The 22,624-nt window shown below is 35.9% G+C and overlaps 1 protein-coding gene across 13 annotated transcripts in view; it reads left to right on the top strand.

The window, feature by feature from the left end:
* Positions 1-22,624, top strand: part of FRYL (FRY like transcription coactivator) — a 180,279-nt gene that overhangs the window by 67,871 nt on the left and 89,784 nt on the right. For all 13 annotated transcript variants that reach the window (XM_037383559.1, XM_037383467.1, XM_037383473.1 and 10 more), the window contains 9 exons: positions 511-710; positions 7,127-7,180; positions 13,132-13,271; positions 13,726-13,822; positions 16,219-16,298; positions 16,784-16,864; positions 17,345-17,513; positions 18,586-18,678; positions 21,770-21,868. In XM_037383559.1, the coding sequence (XP_037239456.1) occupies positions 591-710; positions 7,127-7,180; positions 13,132-13,271; positions 13,726-13,822; positions 16,219-16,298; positions 16,784-16,864; positions 17,345-17,513; positions 18,586-18,678; positions 21,770-21,868 (933 nt within the window). In that variant the 5' untranslated portion in view covers positions 511-590. The remainder of the gene's footprint in view (positions 1-510; positions 711-7,126; positions 7,181-13,131; positions 13,272-13,725; positions 13,823-16,218; positions 16,299-16,783; positions 16,865-17,344; positions 17,514-18,585; positions 18,679-21,769; positions 21,869-22,624) is intronic.

Genomic DNA, 22,624 nt, shown 5'->3' on the forward strand with positions numbered 1-22,624 from the left:
AAAAGTGCCAAGAGGGGCCAAAGAAGTATTTGTCTTGCAGATATTTGGACACCAAATAGAAACTTAAATTTCATGGACGATTCAGAAAAATGGAATCAAGCAGATGCCTCTCACAATACAAGGAGATAACTCTTTACATTGAACCTTTTGATTTTTAGTCATACTCAAACTGAATATACCAGTTATTAAAAGCTGTAATCTTTATCATGATTGTCATACAGTTGTATTCAGAAAGGGACCGTTTACACAGCGTAAGACAGTTTTTGGGGTTTATCAGTAACAAAAAATGAGTTACATTGTAAAGCTTTATGCAACTTAGAGTTGAATTCCCCACCTAGTTAAAAAAAATATATTATTTTTGGATGTTATAGCTAAGTTGTTTCCTCCTTCTGGTTTACAGAATTTACTGTGTGAATACGTGTGGAGCATGGGAAAGTAAAGAAGTGACAGTTACTGTGTTTAGAAGCTCTTCTTTATAGCTCTTTGTTTTTCTTTTTTTTTTTCCTACAGCCTCCACACCACCCAGCAGAGTAAATAAACGCAGAGTTTCTCCAAGTGTTGTTTCCACCTGGGAAAAGAGAGGCATCATCATGTCTAACATTACTATTGATCCAGATGTCAAACCTGGCGAGTATGTCATCAAAAGCCTCTTTGCTGAATTTGCTGTTCAGGCTGAAAAGAAAATTGAAGTTGTAATGGCTGAACCTTTGGTGAGTCCTTTTTTTCATAGTATCCCTTGAAATGGTCCTGCTTTTTTTCTAAAATAGTCTGTTTTATCGTATGTATGGCTACTGAAAAAAAATGTCCCCAGATATTGTTGACTTTTCAAAGGGATTACTTCAAGAATAAATAGGCTTTTGCAAACAGGGGTGGCTACCTGGATTATGTTTTATTGACTTTCATTAAAACTGTTACGTAGTGGTTACTGGAAACTAAAACTCTTAGTATCCATAAGTTCTGTAAAGTTACAAAAGGAAATAGCAACGACAAAAAATGTTTCTTCAGTACCACTGCAAAGTGTGTTTCCTGTTGATGTTTTTTGAAGCAATACTTTGACCATATACTTCAAGAAAAGATGCATTTGGTTTGTTTTCCAAAGTATTAACACCCAACACCTGGAAGAATATAGTAGCCAGCATATATTGCAGATCAGGCGAAATGCAAAATTCCATTGGCAGTCTAGATCACATGATCTTGAAATAAATGGATTTCTTTTAACTTGGAAATTTCTAGGATGGGAAGGTTTTTTTTAACTTGGAAACTTGCTGAGCAAGCTTCCAGAGTTTGCTTCTTCACAGCTTGCAGAGTGTTTGTGTGCAGAAGTGCACGTGTGAAGACTTGAGCCCCAGTTTTGAAACTTTAGGAAAAAATATTACTGTGAAGCAGTCCAAAAGAACACAAAAATGGGGCTAAGCACATTTTGTGGTGTTGCTGATGGAATCATCTTCAACTGAAACCATTAGTAGATCAAAGGCTGAGGAAAATGAAACATTTCTTTATATACACCTACTTAGGTATACATTATGTATGTGTGTGTGTGTGTGTACCAGACAAGCCTACAACTTAAATGGAACTTGTCTCTTTCCTTGTAGACATCCAAAAGACTCATGTATTCAGGAGGCTTTGATAAGAAAGCACAGAAACTTTGTAGGAAAAGGGCCATGCAGATGGTGAAGGGTATGTGGCTAAGAAATAAGAGGAGAGCTCTAGGGGTGTTGATGTTGTGGCTGGAAGGACAGGTTGCTCCACTCAGGGTGGCCTGCGTGCCTACTGCTGCGAATGCTGCTCCCTTGGCCCCTTTTCTGTTCATCTGCCAAACACATGGGGAGGGTGGTGTTTGACCAGAATGACATAGGTTGGCTGTGATTTGGATGAGCTGAAGAGGGCTTTTCCTGTACAACACACAGCTAGTTCAAAGTTAAATCTCCTAACCAGAATACTAGTAGCAAGGTAAATATAATAGGCCTGGAGTTCACTTGTGCTGCAGAACTTGTCCCTAGAGCAGATTAAATAAATGCTCTGACAACATTCTCAGGCTGTGTCTCCCTGCCATGCTGCTGACTGTTAAATGAATGTTTTAAAATCTGTTAATCATAGCAAATTGAAACATCTTGCCAAATTAAAAATTAGAAAACCCATGTAACTAATGAAATAATACACTTTTCAAGGAAGAGTGATTCCCAGCTCTGTTGTCTGGTGAGCCTTTATGGTGGTTGCATGAAGTCTGCCTTAGTCAGGATCTTTTACTAATCAGATCCTGACATTGCTATTTTGTGTGTATACAGTATGTATAAAATTCTTTGGGATAAAATAAGAAATTATAAATATTACTGGGGTAATCATTTGTGAAGGTCTTTTACAGTTCTCTCTGGGTTTATTTGCTAAGTTGAATTCTTTTAAACAAAATGTTTTTTAATGCAATCAAATGTAAATTTACACATATAGGCAGCATTCCTTATTTTATAGTGTTGGGAAGGAAGGACTATGTAGAAACCCAGACATTTAAGAGGTGCCAAAAGCTGGGGAAAAGTGAAACAACCTGAGCCTGTGTAACACAGAGGCAGAAGGAAATCCTTAGGTGTCTCAGTGAAGGGAATTACCAAAATGGTGAAGTGGTTTTATTTTTGTACATAGTATTTCATATAAATAGTGAATATTCAGTTCTAGTGTATGACATCTAAAATGAAAGACCAAAGGCTGAAAGGGCACAGGAAAAGCACCGACTTGAGAAAAGGCTTTAATGGAAGAGAGGAAAGCCCTTTATCATTTTAGTGTGATTTGAATTTGTGGGATGACTTGGCTACAAACAATAATGTAGAGAATACATACAATGTTACATAAATCTTTAAAGTGTTAGATGAAGCTAGGCTGTTAGATGATGCTATTGGAGGGAATTTGGAGCCAGAGCAATTAAAGTTAGGAGCTAGACACTTTGCAAAACTTGAAGATGAAGTAGGGGAGCAAAAATCTAATTTAAAAAATAATTTTAAAAAATGAAATAGTAGCTTCAAATCAAGACAGGACCTGAGGGTGATAAGGGTAGAGTACCGTTTTGGCTAGATGTATGGGTTTCATTTAGAAGTAACTGACTTGTGAATTTAGAAAGTAACTAAATGGTTTTTCTGGCTGTGAATTTGCTTAGGATACTCAGTAAGTAACAAAGTAGTTTCCTTTTGCTGATTTAATTAAGAGTTCTCTGCTTGCAAAATAGTAATACTGCAGAGTTCCCAAAGTTGCATAAAGAACTTATCAGCAAGTGCTTAAAATAAATGATTCAAGTAGCGAGCATAACCACAGGAAGGAAGATCGTCCTTTTAGTGAGCAAATTAAATTAAAACACTTTTTAAAAAGTAAATTCTTCTAAGTCTTTTGTAGTGGTATATAGTTTTAAAGGAAAAAGGGCTCAGTCACAGTTTATGGTAGCTTAAAATACTCTTCCTCAGCTGAGGAAGAATGACTATGAGGCACAATACCATCCTTCCTCAACTCAGTTACCTTGTATTTTGTCAGTCTGTATATAAATACAGATTTAAGCAGAGTGTTTGACATGATGCCACCAAGTTACCAAGCTGTTAACTAGGTGTAAGCTGCTAAGTTACTAAATCGTAGTTCAGTCTCATGTTTAAGCCAAAACTAACTAGCAAAACTATTTAAGGCTGTTACCAACACCAGCTATTTTAGTCCGTCACGGAGATGAACTAAACATTGCTCAGACTAGCAATGCATGCTTTTGCAAGTCTTGCCTAGGTGCCTTCAAAAGTTCGTCTGAAAGTAGTAATATTTAGCACACTGCATTTCTTCAGCACAGTGTTTCTCGTATGCTGCTCTGACGCTAGGGCAAGGATGCAGGCACTGCTCAGCACTTAGGGTACAGGAGGCAAGGCAGCATCGCTTCTCTGGTTTCTTACTTGCAGCTTAGAGGACAGAAACAAGTATGTCAGCTTTGCTGTGTTCACCTGAGCCACCCTGCTGAGGTGTGTTAGCCACCGGAGGACGGTGCCAATTAATACTGGAGAGGGGCCAACAGGTGGTACCTTTTTCCATGGGTGTAGCTGTTTGCACAGCACACACGTCTGCCTACATCCTGATGTTTGCTGCTTGCCATATGTTGACATTTCTGCTTTACACAATGGATGCAAACTGCTCTTTGGTTAATTCAGTAGTGGGTTGGGTTTCTTCTAGTTTAGGGTTTGGGTTTTTTGTTGTGTGGGTTTTTTTGGGTTTTTTTTTCTTTTTTCTTTTCAGTTGTAAAAGGTAAATATAGACCTATTATTTCCATCTCTCAGAACTTCAGGAAGCCAGGAAAATAAATCTTAAATTATTAATTCAGTGAAAGTTTCTAGACCTTTTCTTTATACTGTTGGGTAGACTTTTGTAAGTCATGTGAGATGACTGGGGCTGTGACAAAGCAGAATTAGAAGGCGACACTGAACAAAAATAAATTTTGAAGTCATACAAATAAATCAGAGGCCTTGATAAACCCCTTTGAGTATCATTTGGTTATGTCACATTTGTTTGGTTGGTGTTATATTAACTATGGTGATATTTACCTATTAGCAGTTAAAATCTTTAATGCTGAGGAAAAATAATAGGGAGCATTATGAACTTGTCAAGTCTTCATTCTTTCTGATACTAAAAATCTTAGAACTTGTATCAACATTTGATGTACAGAAGTGTTTCCATTAGTATAGAATGTAGGGGAAAAACCAGACCTATCTTAAAGACAGTTTGCTATCTATTGACATGAATTTCAACTTGTTCATCTGAAGACTTACAGAGTATTTAACTTCTCTTTGATTTGTTGCCATTCTTTTCTCTAGCTGTTTCTGGTTTTGGACAGGTGCAGTGGGTATAATAAACCCAGTGTTTGTTCACCTGTAGAATAGTTTCGTAGTACCATGGTGGAAACTTGGCCTGTCGGGGCATTGTCTTGTGAGGAGGCATAAGGAACCAGACTTTTACCATCTTCTTACATGAAAGTCACTTTTTTATCTTCTTGGGAAATAGTTTTCTAGTTATTTTCCTTCAGCTTATTTAGCATTATACAGTGTTTATATAGGGTGGAACATTTCTCGTGTTTTTGCTGTATAGATAAGATTACAATTATTTGTGTAGTTTATCTAAAAGCATAGGACAGATAACATTAATTCACCTACAATAGATGTTCCCTTGTAAAAAAAGGGGAGAGAGAAATTCTAGTTAAAAGAGAGTTCTAAGCGCTCTATAGAGCTTATATCAAAAGCTCTGAAACATCAGTTCTCGTAACAGAATTTTGAACTGACTTGACATGTAAAATCCTATGAATTTGTAAAAATTAAAAACAATGTTTCTTTGCCAGTATCTGAAATCTTTTCCCTTTGCTTTTGAATACCCAGTGAAAGAGCACTGGCTAATACATCACTGATGAACAAATAGAACTATTTTTTTTAAATTATTATTTAGGCGTACTGGAAGCATACATAGTGTCTTCTTAGGCAATTAAGTGAGTTTCTTTGGATTATGGAAAGTGAAAATGAGTTGTGAACTTGTACCTATATTATTTCCAGTTATACTTTCAGAGTAGGCAAATGCTTTTTGCCTGGGCATTCAGGTTGCCTGGGAATTCCACTTTTCAGAGGCTGTAATATTTACCAGAGATTATGTCCTTTTAGACAAGAAATACAGTTGCACTCATAGCAGCAAATGCCAGAAATTGTGTTGTATTTTCAAGATTACGATTAGAACAAGTGAAAATAAGCTGTCGGTTTGAATCTGGACTTGGTACATGCAATCCCAATTTTAACATACAGCCTTGCAAGTCTTAAATGCCAAGCAATACTGGGTTTTAATTTTTTGTCAACAGCCTGACAGCATAGGTGTTTTCTGTTACTGAAGTACTGAGCAGTTATTTTATGTTAACTGAGGCACAACCTGTTGAGAGCAATACTGGCTGTCAGTATTGCTGACACTGCCTTTTACATCCCAGACCAGGCAGGTTAACAGCTCTTCCAGCTTACTACTTGTCTTAACTGGCTTCATAGAAGCTTTTTGTTTGCTTATTGCAATATAATGTGAGCTATTAACTCCTCACCTTGAGCACTTTTTCTGCTTTCCTCATCAAAGATAACATTTTTGATTCATTTATAATGGAGTGAAAAGTAGCTTGAAATTTCTTTAAGTAGCAAGAACTGTTCATCAGCCATTTATGTATCTTACCACTTCGTAATTCACCTTTAAAGCTGTTACTGTGGCACTTGGCTTACAGTAAATCATTGACTCTCAGAGCCTGTAAGTGGGGCTTAGTCTTGTCTGTCTGGGTTTTTTGTTTGTTTGTTTGTTTTTTTACCAAGAGACTATAAAAGTTGTATCTTTTGAAACTGTGTGATTTAGTACTCTCCACAGTGACTAATAAGATTTACTATTACACTACTATTACAGTTCATGACTGTTTTGTTTTCTTAATGCTTTAATTCTCACTATGTTATTTTGTTAAGAATATAATTTAATTTTGCTTTTAACAGAGCAGTTTGTCTTATGGTATGGGTAGCAGTGAAATATTCTAATAATTAAATTTTATTAGTATGGCATCTTTTCTGTAGCTTTGCATCTTTCCAGAGTTATTTCAAATGTAAAGCAAATTATTATGGACATTCTCCTTTTTCTGGACTAGATATTCTAGCTATTTTTCATTGCCGTTCAGGGAAAGTGCAGGCTGGAAATTTATTGAACAATTGTCTCTGCCTTGGTGAAAGCATTTTAAAATTCATTCTTGTAGCTTACAATAACTGCCTTATGAACATGAATATCCTTGTTAATTCAAATGGGAATGGCTTTCCTTCTGAGTTACTCTTGGCACTCACTGCCAGCTATGTCTGAGCACACTGCTGTAGGCCCTGCTGTTTGGGAAAGATGTTTGACATTTTCTGTGTATCAGTCTTGAACAATATTACTACTAAGCTACAAAATTAATTTTACATCTCTGTTTTGTGAGTACACTTCATGTCTTTGTAAATGGTTCTAGATGAAAACTAATGCAGATATTCACGTTAAAAGTTATTTGTTTGCTCCCTAATATAACTGAGAAAGGAGGAATCTATCTTTGATAATGGTCAATTGCATTCATATTTCTTTTTATGTTTTTTTACAGGAAAAGCTCTTGTCCAGATCTCTCCAAAGAGGTGAAGATCTTCAGTTTGATCAGGTAGGAGACACGTAATTGAAGGCAGGTTTTTTTGGATGCAGGTGGCCTCTGGTTTTGCAGAATGGTATTTCCACTGTTGTAAATACTTGGAACATCCATGTCTGAATCAGTGTCAGAAGATTAGACCTTGAATGTTCATTACTTTATTTTCCATTATAGAATATGGTAGTAGGAAACTGCTAGAATAGATCAATTACGTGAAGGTGGCAGTGAAAACGGCTGGAGGAAAGATGCTGAAATATGGTGGAGACACAAAGACTTTATTTCTGTTCCTGTTAATGAGCTTTGTGGAACCTCAGCCTGTATCAGTTACTGTTTCAGTGTTTGGGGGTTTGCTTTTATAAAGAAATAGCGTTAATTTCAGTAACAGGGCTTTTGCTAAGGGCTTTTTGATTCTATGGCAGAAGGCATAAAGTAGATTCAAAAGTTACTTGTCCTTTGAGCATATAGTTGCACTGTAAGGCTGTTCTGTTTTACTTACTGTAAGTGAACTGTACCTGGAATAACTCCGCTCAATTTATTCAAGTTTATTGTCTGTATTTCTAATTTTTTTGTAGTATAGACGTGCTTTTTCTCCCATAACTGCTTCTTTGCAATGGTGCGGCACCATTCAGATGAAGCCTCATTAATTGCATGTTCCTATTTTTAACTGCTACTGAATAGCATCTTACTGTATGAAGTTCAGTATTCTGTCCCTATCTTCTATAACTGTTTTTTTGTTTCATGCTTTCCATTACTCCCTGGATATAGGTAATAGACATTGCAATAAAATCTGCTGACCTGCCCCTGCTTTTCAATTAATAGCCATCTGTGCACCTCTTTCCACTCCTCCCAAAAGAGAAACAAATAATACCATGTAATATTTGACGTATAATTTTATTTTCAAAGAAAAACAAAACCAACACCAAAAACCTCACGTAGCCTTTTTATGTTTTCAATCTAAACAGCAGTAAGGCCATTATGTCCTAAATGAAAGTTTACTTTTAAGCAAGGAAAACAGGTGAGGGTGGGACAGGGCATAAATTCTCTAGTGGCTACCTTTTTTTTTTTTAAAGCTGACCAAAAGGTAAATAATGTTAATGATAATGGATGATCTAAGGAAATCTGTGAATCAGTAATATTACTAATTTTTCTACTAATCTGCCCCCCCCTTTTCCTCAGTGAAGAATGTTTTTTATAAATAAGTAGTCACATGTTAAACTACATATAGGCTTCTAAAGATATATTGAATGACGTAAAAAATAATCCATATAACTTTTGAAATCTTGTAATATAGAAATAAACTCATTTTCCTGAAAACGTAGTACTTTACAAATAACAAAAGAACAAAATAAGAACTCGCCTCTCACACACACACGCACACATAATCAAACAGAATTATTTTTAATCTACTTTGGGTTCATGAAGAGCTAAATTTTAATGGTACTGAATAACTACTTTAGAGAGTCAGAGCGGAATGGCTCCCTTGTGATGACAGGGCTTGTCATGATGACAGGAATTTAGGTAGGGAATTTTGGATGTGGTTTGGCAAAAGGAATTAAGATTGCTTCTCTCTTGTTCATTGCTATATTAAGATCGATTCTCCAGCAGTGCAGAAGATTGCAGAATAAGAAGATCGGCGAAGTATGGCAGAGAGGAGGATCCAGAGTGCACAGCCACAGCATCCAGCAGAGAAGCTAGAGCTGTCGCTGGGCCAACCTTGTTTACACAGAGATATTTACAGAGTTAGGAATTCAAGTCTAAAAACTGACTTTAGCAGTACTGTTACGGTGTTCTGAGTAGTAAGTGTACTTTGTGAATAAAAAGAGCACAATTGAGACACAAGAGGGACTGTGGGAGTAAGAAGGTATGTAGTTAATACTCATTCTCTCAGCTCAGTAAGTGATGAGAAGAGGGATGGAGGAGGAAGACATGTAATGTTGTCTGTCCTTATCATGAAAAAGGAAAATAGCTGTTTAATGGGATTATAAATTTTTCTGTTGGAAGCATAACTAGACCAAGAGGGCTGCTATTAGATCCAAGTGTGCAAAACCAGGCGGTTTTGATTTTTCAAATAGTGTAACTCTTACTTGTCACTGGGGTTTTAATTGAAACAATGTAAATTTGGCTAGAAGAGATGAAATGTTAGAAAAAGAGAGGGATATTTTTATGTTGATAACACTTTTAAACTCTGAAAAAATTTAGCATTTTAGTACCAGTGTTTTCCCTTTATCATTCCCACTGCATCAAGAAGCTACCAGAGGAGATATTTTTTTTAGAGCATATATTGCATTTCTTAAAATATTTTTGCTTGTACAGCTTGAAACGGAAATAGCTTGTATTTTTCTTCCTTTGTTTGTTGTAGGAGTCATACTTGGCAATTTCCTACTCTTGTCCTAAACACCAAAACTTTTATGATCATGCAGAAGCATATCTTGGCCATCTCAGTGAGTGAAAGCAGATGCGTTTCTGGGGTTCAGGCTTGTTTATGATTCGACACAACTTGAAGAATGTTTTCAGGATCAGGATTTGGGCCATAGCTGGAATTTGGGCTCTAGCATCTTCCTATAGTTTTGCATCTCTTCTTACCTCTCAGTGTGCTCTTGGGTATGTTAAATGCAGCAGTTAGCAATGTTTTATGGCCTTTAAGACTGGAGCCCACTTTGCGGTTTCATTCTGAGGAATAGAATGCTGACTAGTGCAACCCTGCCCTCTTGGGTATTATAGGATCTCTCTTTTTCTGGATTGCTGCTTTCAAGCTAGGCATAGTTTAATGCTAAAATAGGAGGGCTAACTTATTTTTATATAAGATGATCTTTAATTTAGTATCCAAACAATATGGTAATTATTTTAAATAAAAAGAATAAGCATATAGCTCATGTTCATAGCTCATAGCAGCTATGAAATATGAGCAAAGATTTCATCTTCCTGATAATTCCAATGCCTTCTCATTAGAATGTAAGGAATGTAAAACTTGGCAGGAAATATATAATTATAATGTAAAACTGATTTTTCATTTCAAGAGGAAAATGCTTTATAACGTCAGTTGTCTCAGAGTGTAGCACTTTACCAATGACAATTTTTTTAGTGCATGAGATATAGTTTATTTCTGTGGAAGATGATGTAATTTACTAACTGCTGGAATGTTTATGAAGGGTAGTAATATTAATATGCTGTGTAAAATTGCAGGAAAATCCAAGGAAAAGGTTTAGTAAAGCTTAAAATGCAGCTTTCTTCTTTTTCTTCTACTAATAAACCCATCAGTTCAGAAGGGAGGCAGAGGAGTAGAAATGCTTTGTGGGGTCATTTTATGTTGACAGCACAGGGTAAACTTAAGTGTTTCCTTAATCTGTTCTGGTCCTGTTGTGTGTGTGGTTGCTGTATGAACACAGCTCTGTGCAATGTATTTGATATATCATTATTTTTAGAGAAAAAGAAATTGATGTATTTTCCCAGTCTTTAGGTTATTTGGGGTACGGAAAGTGACAGTAAGGCAAAACATATTTTGGATTGCTGTGGTTGATGATGGATCCCTTGCTCATCCAGTTTAGCCTTAGCTTTCATTCTAAGGCTTACCAGTTACATTGACTATTTTATGCTGAGTCTAATACCTTGATTTAGGAGCTCATGAGGAAGCTTTGTTCTTCCTGCTTTCTGAATTTTATTTTTTTTTCTCCCACATACACATTAATGCGTTTAACTTGTGATTTCTGCTCATGGCTGGAGTGAAGTTAACAGAGATGTTTGATTACCCCAAGCTGATGCAAGCAACAGGCATTTCTTGCACATGAAATCATGGTGAAGCTTTGTTGAAGCTTTATCAATACAAATGACTCTTTTGAGTTCTTTTTTCACAGAATGGTCAGGGTTGGAAGGGACATTTGGAGATCATCTAGTCCAATGCCCTGCTAAAGCAGGTTCACCTACAACAGGTTGCCCAGGATGGTGTCCAGGCGGGTTTTGAATGTCTCCCAAGAAGGAGACTCCACAGCCTCTCTGGGCAGCTGTTTTTATGATGCTTCCTCTTACTGAAGGATAATAGTTTTAACAGTAGCCCACAAGTGTCTCAAATTTCCTCATAGTTCTTCTTTCCTCTTCTCCTCTTTGTCTTCCCAAGTTGTTGTTCCCCCCCCCCCCCCCCCCCAGGTAGTTTGTCATACCTCTGCCACATCAGAAAATGCTCTTGAACAACATCTTCATTCGTACACATTCCTTTTCATCACACACTGCTTCATTTCACATCACAATGTAACTTCAAAGTGGTAAAATTGAGTTGTGTTGTACTGTACGCTTCTTGAAGTCTGATGTATGTTAGTTGGTTGACTGGATATTTGGTTTATATGGATATTGGTGCACAAGGAACAAGCTTACAACATGCTTAGTTTTCAAAGCAAGTTACAAAGATTTCAACATACATTAGTATAAGAATGAAGGTATTCTCAAAGCTTAGCCTTTGTTCTGAGATGCAAGGCATTATAGCAAGCTTACAGAGTCATTCTAGCTTCTGTTGTGTTTGTGTGGAAAAGCTTTTGTATGGTTTTGTGTTGCCTGTAATAACTGCCTTCATCTTTTTGTGCAGTTAGCTCAATGTGCGTGCCTCTCCTGCAGCAAGCATGCATAGTTTTTCCATTGAATCCCTTTTTAGTGAGTGTCCTATTGACAGACAGTAATAATAAGAAAAAAAGTAATCTCATTATTCTAGTAAAAATTTCTTAATGTAACCTAGTTCCTGTTCAGATGTAGAATATATGTAGTCTGTATTTTATACTGGGATTTAAAATTTTATGGACTTCTAGAATAAGAATATGATTTCACTTATTTTGAGAAAATGTCTCTACTTGTTTATATAATAAAGGATTTTTCAGGGAGTCAAGAATACTGCTTAATTCTTGTGACTTGAATAGCTCACTGGTTAACAAGCTGAGTAAAGCATTCAGACGGTTGGAAAAGATCCTCCTGAGGTTTCTTTATGGTTAACCTACCCCTATCCCTTCCCCCCATCTGACACCCCAATATGCTTCAAATGAGGACAAAGAAATAATGGAATTGATAGTATCTTGGTTTTCTGGAATAGTGAGTAATAGATATGTTATGGCACAAGCATGGCTTCTATTGAAACCTCTTATTTGAAAGATGCGGGAGATAATTAATACATGGCATCACTGAGCAGCAGGGTAACTCTCCTCTTCCAGCCAGTGTTTTGGGGATGGGCTTGCTCCCAGCTGCCTCCTGGCAGGGAGTTAATAGCTGTTTTATGCTGCCTTTCTCAGTCATTCTGCTCTCCAAACCTGGGGCATTGATGAGTTCTGTTAAAGTTTAAGTTTAAGGAAGCCTGGAGTATTTAAGTTTCATACCTGTTAAAGTCATCCTTCTATAATGGTTTCTATTGCCACTGTTTCATGGATAGTTTTACAACTCATGGGTTTTATGAAAGAGAGCAGTTGATAGGGGAGTTATGCTGAAAGTACATATAGCTTGAGATCTAGACCAGTCAAATGTATTAAAAGTAGAGGAGAATATCTAAAAGGCTCTTATATTTGTTTGTATAATAATGAAAGCGGCATGTTTTTGAAGGTTACATACTTCCTCAGTTTAGGAGGTTTACTTCTATCTGTCATCTGTAATGTAAAGGTATGTATACTTGAGCAATACATATGGCAGCATTCAGGGAAATCCTAAAGTATCTGCTGTTTTCTCAATGGTATTATATGGGTTATCTGTATAAATATAGCATTCTCTGATCCTCGCGAATTTTGAAACACTTTGTCTGCTTAAATCTATCATAATAATTAACTTAGTGTGCCATATTTACACTAATTGTCCTAGATGGAAATGGTACCTAAAGTTGCTACTTTGTAAAATTACATGATGAATGGTTTTTAACATTAAAAACCAGTTTGAAGGGATGGTTATAATTCTAGGATTTTTAGATTGCTTTATCATGCTAAACTATTTTTCTTACTTTTTTTCAGTTGATAAGCTCTATGAGCTCAGTAGCAGAGCACTGTCTCCCCTCCTTATTACGCACCTTGTTTGACTGGTACAGGCGCCAAAATGGAACAGAAGATGAATCTTATGAATATAGACCTCGGTCTAGCACAAAATCAAAGGGGTAAGAGTTTTCCTTGGAAAAGTCTGTTTGATTTTTCTGTGCTTTCTTCTAAGAATATGCGCTTTGTACTTTTTTGACAAGTATTTTGTATTTGGAACCGTCATTACCTAAATCTGTATAGAAAGAGCATGGGCTTCTTTGAGATAGTGTGTTTAACTTGCGTAGATGATACGCATGAAGTGACTTAATGATTTTGGGGTTGATACACAGAAGGAAGTTGGCCACTGGTAATTACAAGCTAGTTTGCCCCTTTTTGAATTGTTTTTGTTATTGGAAGGCCCTTTCAGGAGAGGGGCAAGATGTCAGTGCTGCACCAAACCCCGAAGTCTTTCTAACCATCATTTTATATGCGTGTAGCAGTGATTGCTTGGAAGGTGTGCATGCATACCTCTTCTCCACAATATTTGTGTTCAATCTTGTGTATGATACACGTGTTCTTGTTTTCTTATTTTAGGGACGACCAACAACGTGAAAGAGATTATCTACTTGAAAGGAGGGACTTAGCTGTAGATTTCATTTTTTGTTTAGTTTTAATAGAGGTTCTAAAACAGGTAAGCTCTTTTATTTTGACAAACTTCTTTTAATCTTTTGCTTTTAATGTCACTTTTGATCATATACTTTAAATTTTTATATGGAGCATATATATGATGAGCGTATACAAGGCTGTAATTATACTCTGAGTTGCATAAAGCCTTTGGCTTCTCCTGTCTTTTCTTTACATGCCTGCATATCTCAGTTCATGTGTCTTGGATCCACTAAGGCAAAGCTGCTAATGTACTGCAAAAACCAAAACTTTAAAAAAAACCCTGTTTTTATTCAGTACCTTTTTGTCTGCAGTTTTGTAATACAACGTGAAATCATAAAGTGACAAGATTAGTATGTCACTTAAACTTAGAAAGGGTATGTAATTTTGCTTGGCCTTATAGTGTAGTGCTAGATGATGTCACATGGAATTTCTGTTAATACTCTGTAATGCAAATTAATATTTGCATTGGTGTATGGACAAGAGGGTAGAGTTTGGCTTCAGCAGCATCATTTTTCTTGCATTTTTGAGAGGAAAAATTACTGTAAGAAACGGTATGAAACATGAGGAAGACGAGCAAATGTCACATTTCAAATACTAAAGTAGTTTGTCCTTTAGGTACGTGAAGATTAAATGTCTTTCTATACCAAGTCAGGCAAGGGCTATGGTTTAGTTTGCAAATAATTTGTAGGAGGTTTTGGTTTATGTGGTTGTATATGGTACATATGTGATACAGGGAAAAAATGAAAAAAATAAACCAAAAGAGCTGCCTGTCCTGCCCTGAGACACTAGCCAATCGTCCAAAGTGATATTTCTATAATGCATGCACATATATGCAGACAACAGTATTAAAGCCATCAAACTCTTATTTGTTAGTGTTTTACAGAAAATCTTTAGTTCATGCTCTCTCCTTGCCTAAATTTTCTATCGGTGCAAAATAAAAGGGGAAAATAGAATACATTGTTTAGGATTGCAAAGTTGTATGGGTAGCTTCTGTTTTTTGAACTGGTACTAGTTTTTCTGCTGAGTATAAGAGTGCACGTTGCTAGTGATTCAGATGTCAGGAGAGATGCTGAAGTTTTGATCTTGAAGAGAGGCTCTTGGTGAGCCTCTCTCATGCTTGTACTCCAGACAAGATAGGTATTTTCGTGATATGAATTTTTCCTCTGCTAAAGACCTGCAATGGGCCACTGAACATAGATACACCACATAAAGAAGCCTTGGGTCAATTTAGTATTAAAAGTTATCTAAGGGAGGGTTTGTATTTTCTGCCTGTAATGTTTCTGCAATTAGGTAGTCGAAGTGCAGAAATGATGGCTTTTAATCAATAAACATATTTACACTCACATTACATCCATATGCCTGTCATCCTGGGAGCCCTGTCATTGTTTAATTCTTAGAAACTGGTTTTAGAGGGTGCAAAGGGCATGATCCAGCTGTTTCTGTAGTATCCACAGAGCAGCTGGAGAGAGGGTGACAGACACGACCTATGTAGGAACAAAAATCTTTTGCTTAAATGGCTACATATTACTTATTGTATGAATATGCATGTAAGTAGTCAGTTCCAATAATTGGATGTTCTTGGAGAAACAGCTTTCTTATTGCTTTAGAATTTCATACTTTTCTGCATCAAGTGCTTCATTTTCTGTAGCCAAGACAGTAATCTTCTAATAAGATTTTTTTACTAAATCATGATCAGTCTAAAGCAATAATGTTTAGTAGGGTTATCCTAGTCCCCACCTAAATTGTTTTGAAATTTTAAAGTTATTATGACTTCATAATTACATATAGTGCTTTTTTAAAAGAATATATTTGATTTTTTTAATAAATGTTTCCTTTTCAAACTGAGAAAAGTGGTGATGTCAAAGAGAACCTCGGTAAAAAAGAGCCTTCTAATCAATGCTTGATTTTGGTTTCTCACCACATTGTTACTTATTGCTAGGGAGATTTTTATGTGTTTTGGCTGCTTTCATCTGAAAAAGTCTAAAATGGAAATGATAATCTCTTCTACGTTCTTATTTTTTTTGTTTGTCTTCCTTTATACTGAGATTAATAGCATTTTGAGGTTAAATCTGTAACAGTAATACCACACAAGGTAGAAAGTGAAAAGATGCATAGTTAATGTAGTCTGATAAATTTTGAGGACGAATTAATAGTGTTTACATTACTGTTGTTTATATTATTATTCATTTAATCCCTGAAAGCCAGTATGCAAAATATTTAAGAGAATGCCAATGCAAATTGTCTAAATGTTCATATATTGCAGAATTAACTTGGTATCATTGCCAACAGAAGATGTGTCCTTTGACACTAGTGTTCTACAGGGCCTCTCACAGTACTGTTTTATTTATTTACTTCATACGTACATAGGTGTATATATATACATGCATAGTTACATATAGTTCAATGATACCTGCATTTCAGATACCTGTTCATCCAGTGCCAGATCCTTTAGTACATGAAGTTCTAAACTTGGCTTTTAAGCACTTTAAACATAAGGAAGGGTAAGTTTCTTTTGTGTACTTTAAAATATTTTGTGTGTATTACCAGCCTGTGGTTGTGATTGTTCTCCTTTGCCTCACCTGTAACATGTTGTTGATAATAGTGTAAATGAACCCTGGTATCTTTAAACTGAAAACATATCTTGAAATACAGCTGTGTTCAATATAATGCTGAGTTTATTTTGCTTAGAAGATACAAAATGATTTGCATAGCCAGCCAGAAAAGTCCAAGTTTGGATAACTAGTAAATTTCCTACACAGAATATGCCTCCTGTGTCCACTCAAGGAAACAACATCTCTTTAAATGTCACCCGTGCATTTTATGCATGACTCACGTTGGTTTTATGGTGATAATCCACCTTGCTATGGAACAGACTTCTTGTTTGTAATTGAGAACATGTGTGGTGTTTAGAAGAATAAAGTTGTATTTAACACTTTCTTTTGTTCTTTTCTTTTGCTTTTCCTTTTTTTTTCCTTTTTCTCTTTAGGTATTCAGGAACCAACACTGGGAATGTGCATATTATTGCAGATTTATATGCAGAAGTGACAGGGGTTCTTGCTCAATCAAAGTAAGTTCAGTTTCTGACTCTTCTTGCATTTTGGGAAGAATCACTCTAGACCTAAAGACTATTCAATATTGGAGCATGTATTAATGACCCCAGTAACTAACCCCTTAAGTGTCAGTGTCCAGTGTACTCAGGTGTAGCCTGCTTGTCTGTCTCGTATTCTGGCACAGTACATTTGTACAAATCAAGAAATACTCTGTAGTGCAATACTGAATTGCTTTGCTGTCAAGTTGCTTGTACGTGCAGGGAAAGGAGGCCTGGTATCAGTCAATAGTTGTTGTTCAGTTAATGAGAATATTCTAATGTGCTGGTCATCATAGGCACTCTTAAATGCCTGGATTTTAAGTATCGGCGTTCATCTTGCTCGTGTTTCTTTTACTGTAGGTGGTGTTTTCATTAACAGCCTAAGGAAACTGATTCAAATAGACATCATATAAAAGTAACTAAAAATTCAAATAATTGCCACGTATATCCCTGGTTTAGGTTTCAAGCTGTTAGGAAGAAATTTGTCACTGAATTAAAGGAACTGAGACAAAAAGAACAGAGTCCTCATGTGGTACAAAGTATCATCAGTTTGATTATGGGAATGAAGTTTTTTCGAGTAAAAATGTATCCTGTGGAGGATTTTGAAGCATCATTTCAGTTCATGCAGGTAAATTACTATTACAGAAAAGTGAAACTAGTATGATTTTGATTGTTTAACTCATGAAGCTACAATGATGCCTGTAATGATCAGTTGCTCACTCTAAATATTAAGAGTGTCATCCTTCGTCCTTTTCTGTTCAGTTTGTAAGTTCTCAGAGATATGAATCACTTGTTTCTCTACACTTCATGAGTACCTAGCATAATGAGAACCTATTCTCAATTGTCTCAGTAATATGGCAAACCTGTAATATATTAACTTATTCAAGATTCAATGAAAATGGATAGCAATCAAATAATTGTCTTTATGAAAGGAGTGGGTTAAAGGAAAAAAATTACTTGATATATCTTTTTTTAACAGCTGAGATGCCAAGAAATGATTTTGTTTGAAAAAACACTTCAGTTAATTTTCAGAGACTTAAAATCTCTTTGCTTCTCTTGTTCATGGATTAAAAGTTGTCCTGATGAATAACTTGCCCATTCCACAGTAACTGAAGTTATTGCAACTTGGTCACAAATTTTATAGGAACTATTGAATAGCCATTGACATTGATTTCAATGCTGAAAAAGCTAACATACACGTTGGTGCTTTAGATTGTGTCCAGAGTTGACAATTTGGTATACTGGAGTGTGCAAACATGTGTATGAATTATTTATTTTTCTGTAAGATTTTCTTTGCATCAAAGTATTCTTGAAAATGAGTATATAAAAATTAAAAAAATGTTTTATAATAATTTCAAGAGAGATAAGGTTTTATTTTTTAAAACTTCAGAATTATCTGAGGAAAATGTGCATACTTATATTATTTTATATTCTGAGTACTCTTCATATTCCAAGTAGGAAGTAAGTAGCTCTCTGGTATTACAAATGTTCTCCTTTCGATTTCTTTTTAATTGCTGGGGAAACAGGTTTTTAAGTTTCTAATATTTTGTAAAGTTGGCATTGTCAAGGAATATAAGACTAACAAACACATTGCATGTTTTAAATTCAAACTGGCAATTAATGCAATACTGCTGGTGGTTTTTATGCCATAGTGACACTTGTCTTCTTTCTAAATGTTTTTCTAATGCTTCCTTACAAAGGAATGTGCTCAATACTTCCTGGAAGTAAAAGATAAAGATATAAAGCATGCACTTGCTGGTTTGTTTGTGGAAATTCTCATCCCTGTGGCTGCTGTAAGTATTGGGTTTTTTTCTTCCCCACTATTCCTCTCACTTTCAATTAGGCTTTCATTGCTGAAATGACTTCCATTAATGTTCAAAATGTTATGTTTTTACAGATTGAAAGAGACTATTAAGTAAATTCCAAGTAGCTACATAATCTTTCAAAGGGGAATGTGCCAGTGTAATTTGTCTATTAGCTAGTTTCTAGTCTTTTTTCAGAACTGCTTATAATTGTCTGTTTTCTAGACCCTTTTATCAACACTGTTGATAAAGGCACTGTTGTCATTTTATACTTGCTCTGAAAACTTGAAATTTCCTTGGTTCAGTATTTGTTCTCTTAAGGGTCCCATTGTCTTTTCTTTATGAGCTGAAACTTCTTAAGTTCTTTCTAGAATAAACTGAGATATGTAACATTTTTACAGTTAGGAGAGTTTTTACAGATAAGGTAGTGTGTGAACTCCTATGCAAGGAGGAGGAATGTAGCTTTTGGCTATTTAAATAAAAATTGTTTCTAAAGGTGAGTGTCCACTAGGTGTAATCCTTCAAGTGGAAGAGCAGTCAGTCATCTCCCTCCGGTATGTGTTTTAAATCTAAAGGAAGAAATTTTACTCAGCAGCCATGAACAAGAAAAAAAAACCCTCGATATCATCAGTCTTGGATGTACAGTGCCTGTAACGCTGCTTGTGAGAACACTTTTAGCCAGGACAGGTTCTCCCCCTTCTTCCCAGGCTACTTTGCTCAGTTGTGTACAGCTTGGTCAGCAGGTCAACAAGAAGTTGTGACAGCTGGGTGTACCTCAAGCTGACCATTTACCATGAACTCAAAGTTTCATTGTAGCAGATGGATACTTGCTGTGTTTGTTGTCTAAAATGATAATTGTATTAGCAGATGCTAGGCCATGGTGTGTTTGGCACACTGTCCTGAAAAATGGCAGATCATGGCTCCATGTTACAACTGATCGTAGGGGCATATCTTGCAATATGTGGAGACCTGGGATGCGTGGATCCTGTTTTGTGGAACGGGATCTACAAAGATGAGCATGCTGGGTGGGGGTCCTGCCTAAGCAAGCTCATAGGAATGGAAACATAAAACCTTCTGAACTCTGCTTCCTCTTTAAAATGATCTGCCTTGCCCTGAGCTATGGGGAAATGCTTCTCTCCCTTCACTGGTCTTAACCTTGTGTTTGGTTTGTTGTTTGTTTTTTTGTTTGTTTGGTTTTTTTTGTTTTTTTTTTTTTTAAATGGGACAGGAGACAATCTTTCTTCTTAAGGCATGACCACAAAGAGGTGGTGTTAGCAGTAGCTCTTTATTGACTGAAGTCTTGATCTTACTTGGGCTTATATTCTTCTAGAGAACAATTTCTTGTCCTTCTGAAAAGTGAATGCATTTATTGTTTTGAACTCCATAGTTGCTCAGCATTTGGAGTGGGGGTACATGGTGAAAGTACTTTGCATTTAGGTAAATACAAATACTAGTTTGCAAAATCATAATTTAAATAATAGTGAAAACAGCATGCCCAGTAATGAGGGAGAAGCAGCATTTGGGAATTGGGATTATTCGTTGGTAACCATGGCAGCACTCACACCGCTGTGCAGAGTGTGTGTGGTGTTTTATGGATTGCTTCCTACCAGCACAGCCTGAATCAGTGCTTTAAGCGATTGGTGAGGGAGGGAGGCTTGATCTTTCTTTCAGAGTCATTGAGTCTAATCATTTCATACAAATGAGGCTTCTTAAATAGAATTGGAGAGCACCATCCTAGACTGAGATGCAGCTGAGAGGGTTAGTCCTTCTCCTGGAAGATGTGAGAGGCAAGTTTGAATCTTTTTGAAGCAGATGAAGGAAATTAATCTGGATTCTTCTGTATCTTGGATACAGAAAATTGCTTACGTGAGGAAGTTGTTAGGTTGCAGCATTGTAACTTCTTTACTGTATTCTCTTGCTTAGTCATTCAGGCATTTTAAAAAACTTGACCTGGTTTAGACCCTGCAGGTATGACAGATAACAGCATATTTTACAGCGAGGAAGTTAAGACTGATCTGTAAACCCAAGGTTATATCCCAAAGCAACAGTGTGGTGCTGGCAACAATGAATTTCTCATGGAGCTAGTAGGGTACTGATCAACCCATAGCTTAAGAATAGCAAAAGATAAATAATTTGGAGGTATGTAGGAAGTAACTTAAAACATAATTACTCTCACAGGTTGCTTTTTTTTGGATTTGTATATGTTACATAGATATTGAATGCTATTTTTCATGCTTCCTCATCATGTTTTCACAGTGTTCTTAGCAAGGTGGACATGTCATACCTTTTAATAACTTTGAATAATAAAAACTAACACCACCACCCCATATTATAGAGAAATTTTGACTATAGAGGATCTCTTCCAGAAAAGCCAACTCCCTCTCAAACACACCCCGATTTGACAAATAAAGCAGAAATACAGTATAAAGCCATTGAGAATAATGTTGGAATGGATAAATACAGGTTTGCAGAGGTTTTGACAAAGAAGGTAGCTGCCTGGTTTGTGGAGGGAAGGCTATTTTGTATGCAAGGACAGAGTGGGTAAAAAAGGTGTAGGGCTCAGTGTATTTGTTCCATTAATTCTGAAAGCTGATCAAAGACAACTTACATGGTTAATTGGCTGGTAATCCTGTGTATCATTTCCTAAGTTTTCAGTTTGCAGAACTGGAGCACATAAAAGGGGAGCATTAAAGAGGGGAACAACGAGAAAGTTATGGGCATTATTTTTTGAAAAATATGAAATTATGCTTATAAAGAGTTTCAGTGTATTTTTTATTTGTTAATTAGTTCCAAATACTTTTTCTTCTTCAAGCATGAGATACAGGCCACATTCTTAGAATAGTAGTTTTCTTAATGGGTTTTGTGTTTGTTGTGGTTTTGTGTTGGTTTTTTTCAACTGTATGGTTGTAGTGTATGACATGATTTCTTATGCTTCTGTTTATATTTCAGATACATACACTCAAATACTTACCTAAAGTGAGATTTAACTTTTGAGTGTTCTTGATTTCATGGACATCTTAATGTATATTTAAATTGCCTTCTATATAAACTTTTAAACCCATTTATGTATTTTTTTTAATAGGCTGTTAAAAATGAAGTGAATGTGCCATGTTTGAAAAATTTTGTGGAGATGCTTTATCAGACTACCTTTGAATTGAGTTCAAGAAAGAAGCATTCACTGGTATTTTAAAGAAATATTTCAACTTCTCCATTTTACTCATCTTAGACTTTTAAGCTAGTATATTTTATGAGGAAAAGCTAAGAGCTGTATTAATTTAAATATTAACTCCTCAGTTAGATTATGTTTAAGTTCACACTGTCTATGTGTGTTTGCTTTGATTTGTTTCTTTGTGCAAGATATGTACTCTGTTATCTCACTTGTGAGATTGTCTTGAAAACAATGCTTGGTTTTGGTTATTTTAGTGGGTTTTAGCACAGAGTTATTTAACCTAATGTCTCTTCTAAAAAGAACTTGTGTTCAGGGAATCTGTGTTATTTAGATGATGACAAATTAAAAGTTGGAAGTGTCAGACAAGACTTCCTCAGCAGAATAATGGCCTGTTAATAGCCCTGCTCTGCCTGTTTTTTCCCCTCCTCATACACTTTTTTTTTTTCTTTTTCTAATATTTTTTATTATCTCTTTCAGATATAAATTATCTGTGGGTTTTTTTCCTGTAAGACTAGTTTTTCCCCTAAACCAGCATCTTAGCAAGGTTTTAAATATCTTATTAATGCAGTACTTGGTAATTATTGATGACCGTGGCAGCCATGTTTCAAGTTGATTCACTCCACTTTGCTGGAAATGTAGACCTAAGTTTTGCATTACAATTGGTATATTCAGTAAATGCAAGTGAATTTAAAATGATTTATTCTCACTTTCATGTTAGTGACAAGCTTTACTTTCCAGTATTCTGAGCGTATAAAGCACACGTCATCG

Source organism: Falco rusticolus, chromosome 1 (genome assembly GCF_015220075.1).
Source record: "Falco rusticolus isolate bFalRus1 chromosome 1, bFalRus1.pri, whole genome shotgun sequence".
NCBI classification, from domain to species: Eukaryota; Metazoa; Chordata; class Aves; order Falconiformes; family Falconidae; genus Falco; species Falco rusticolus.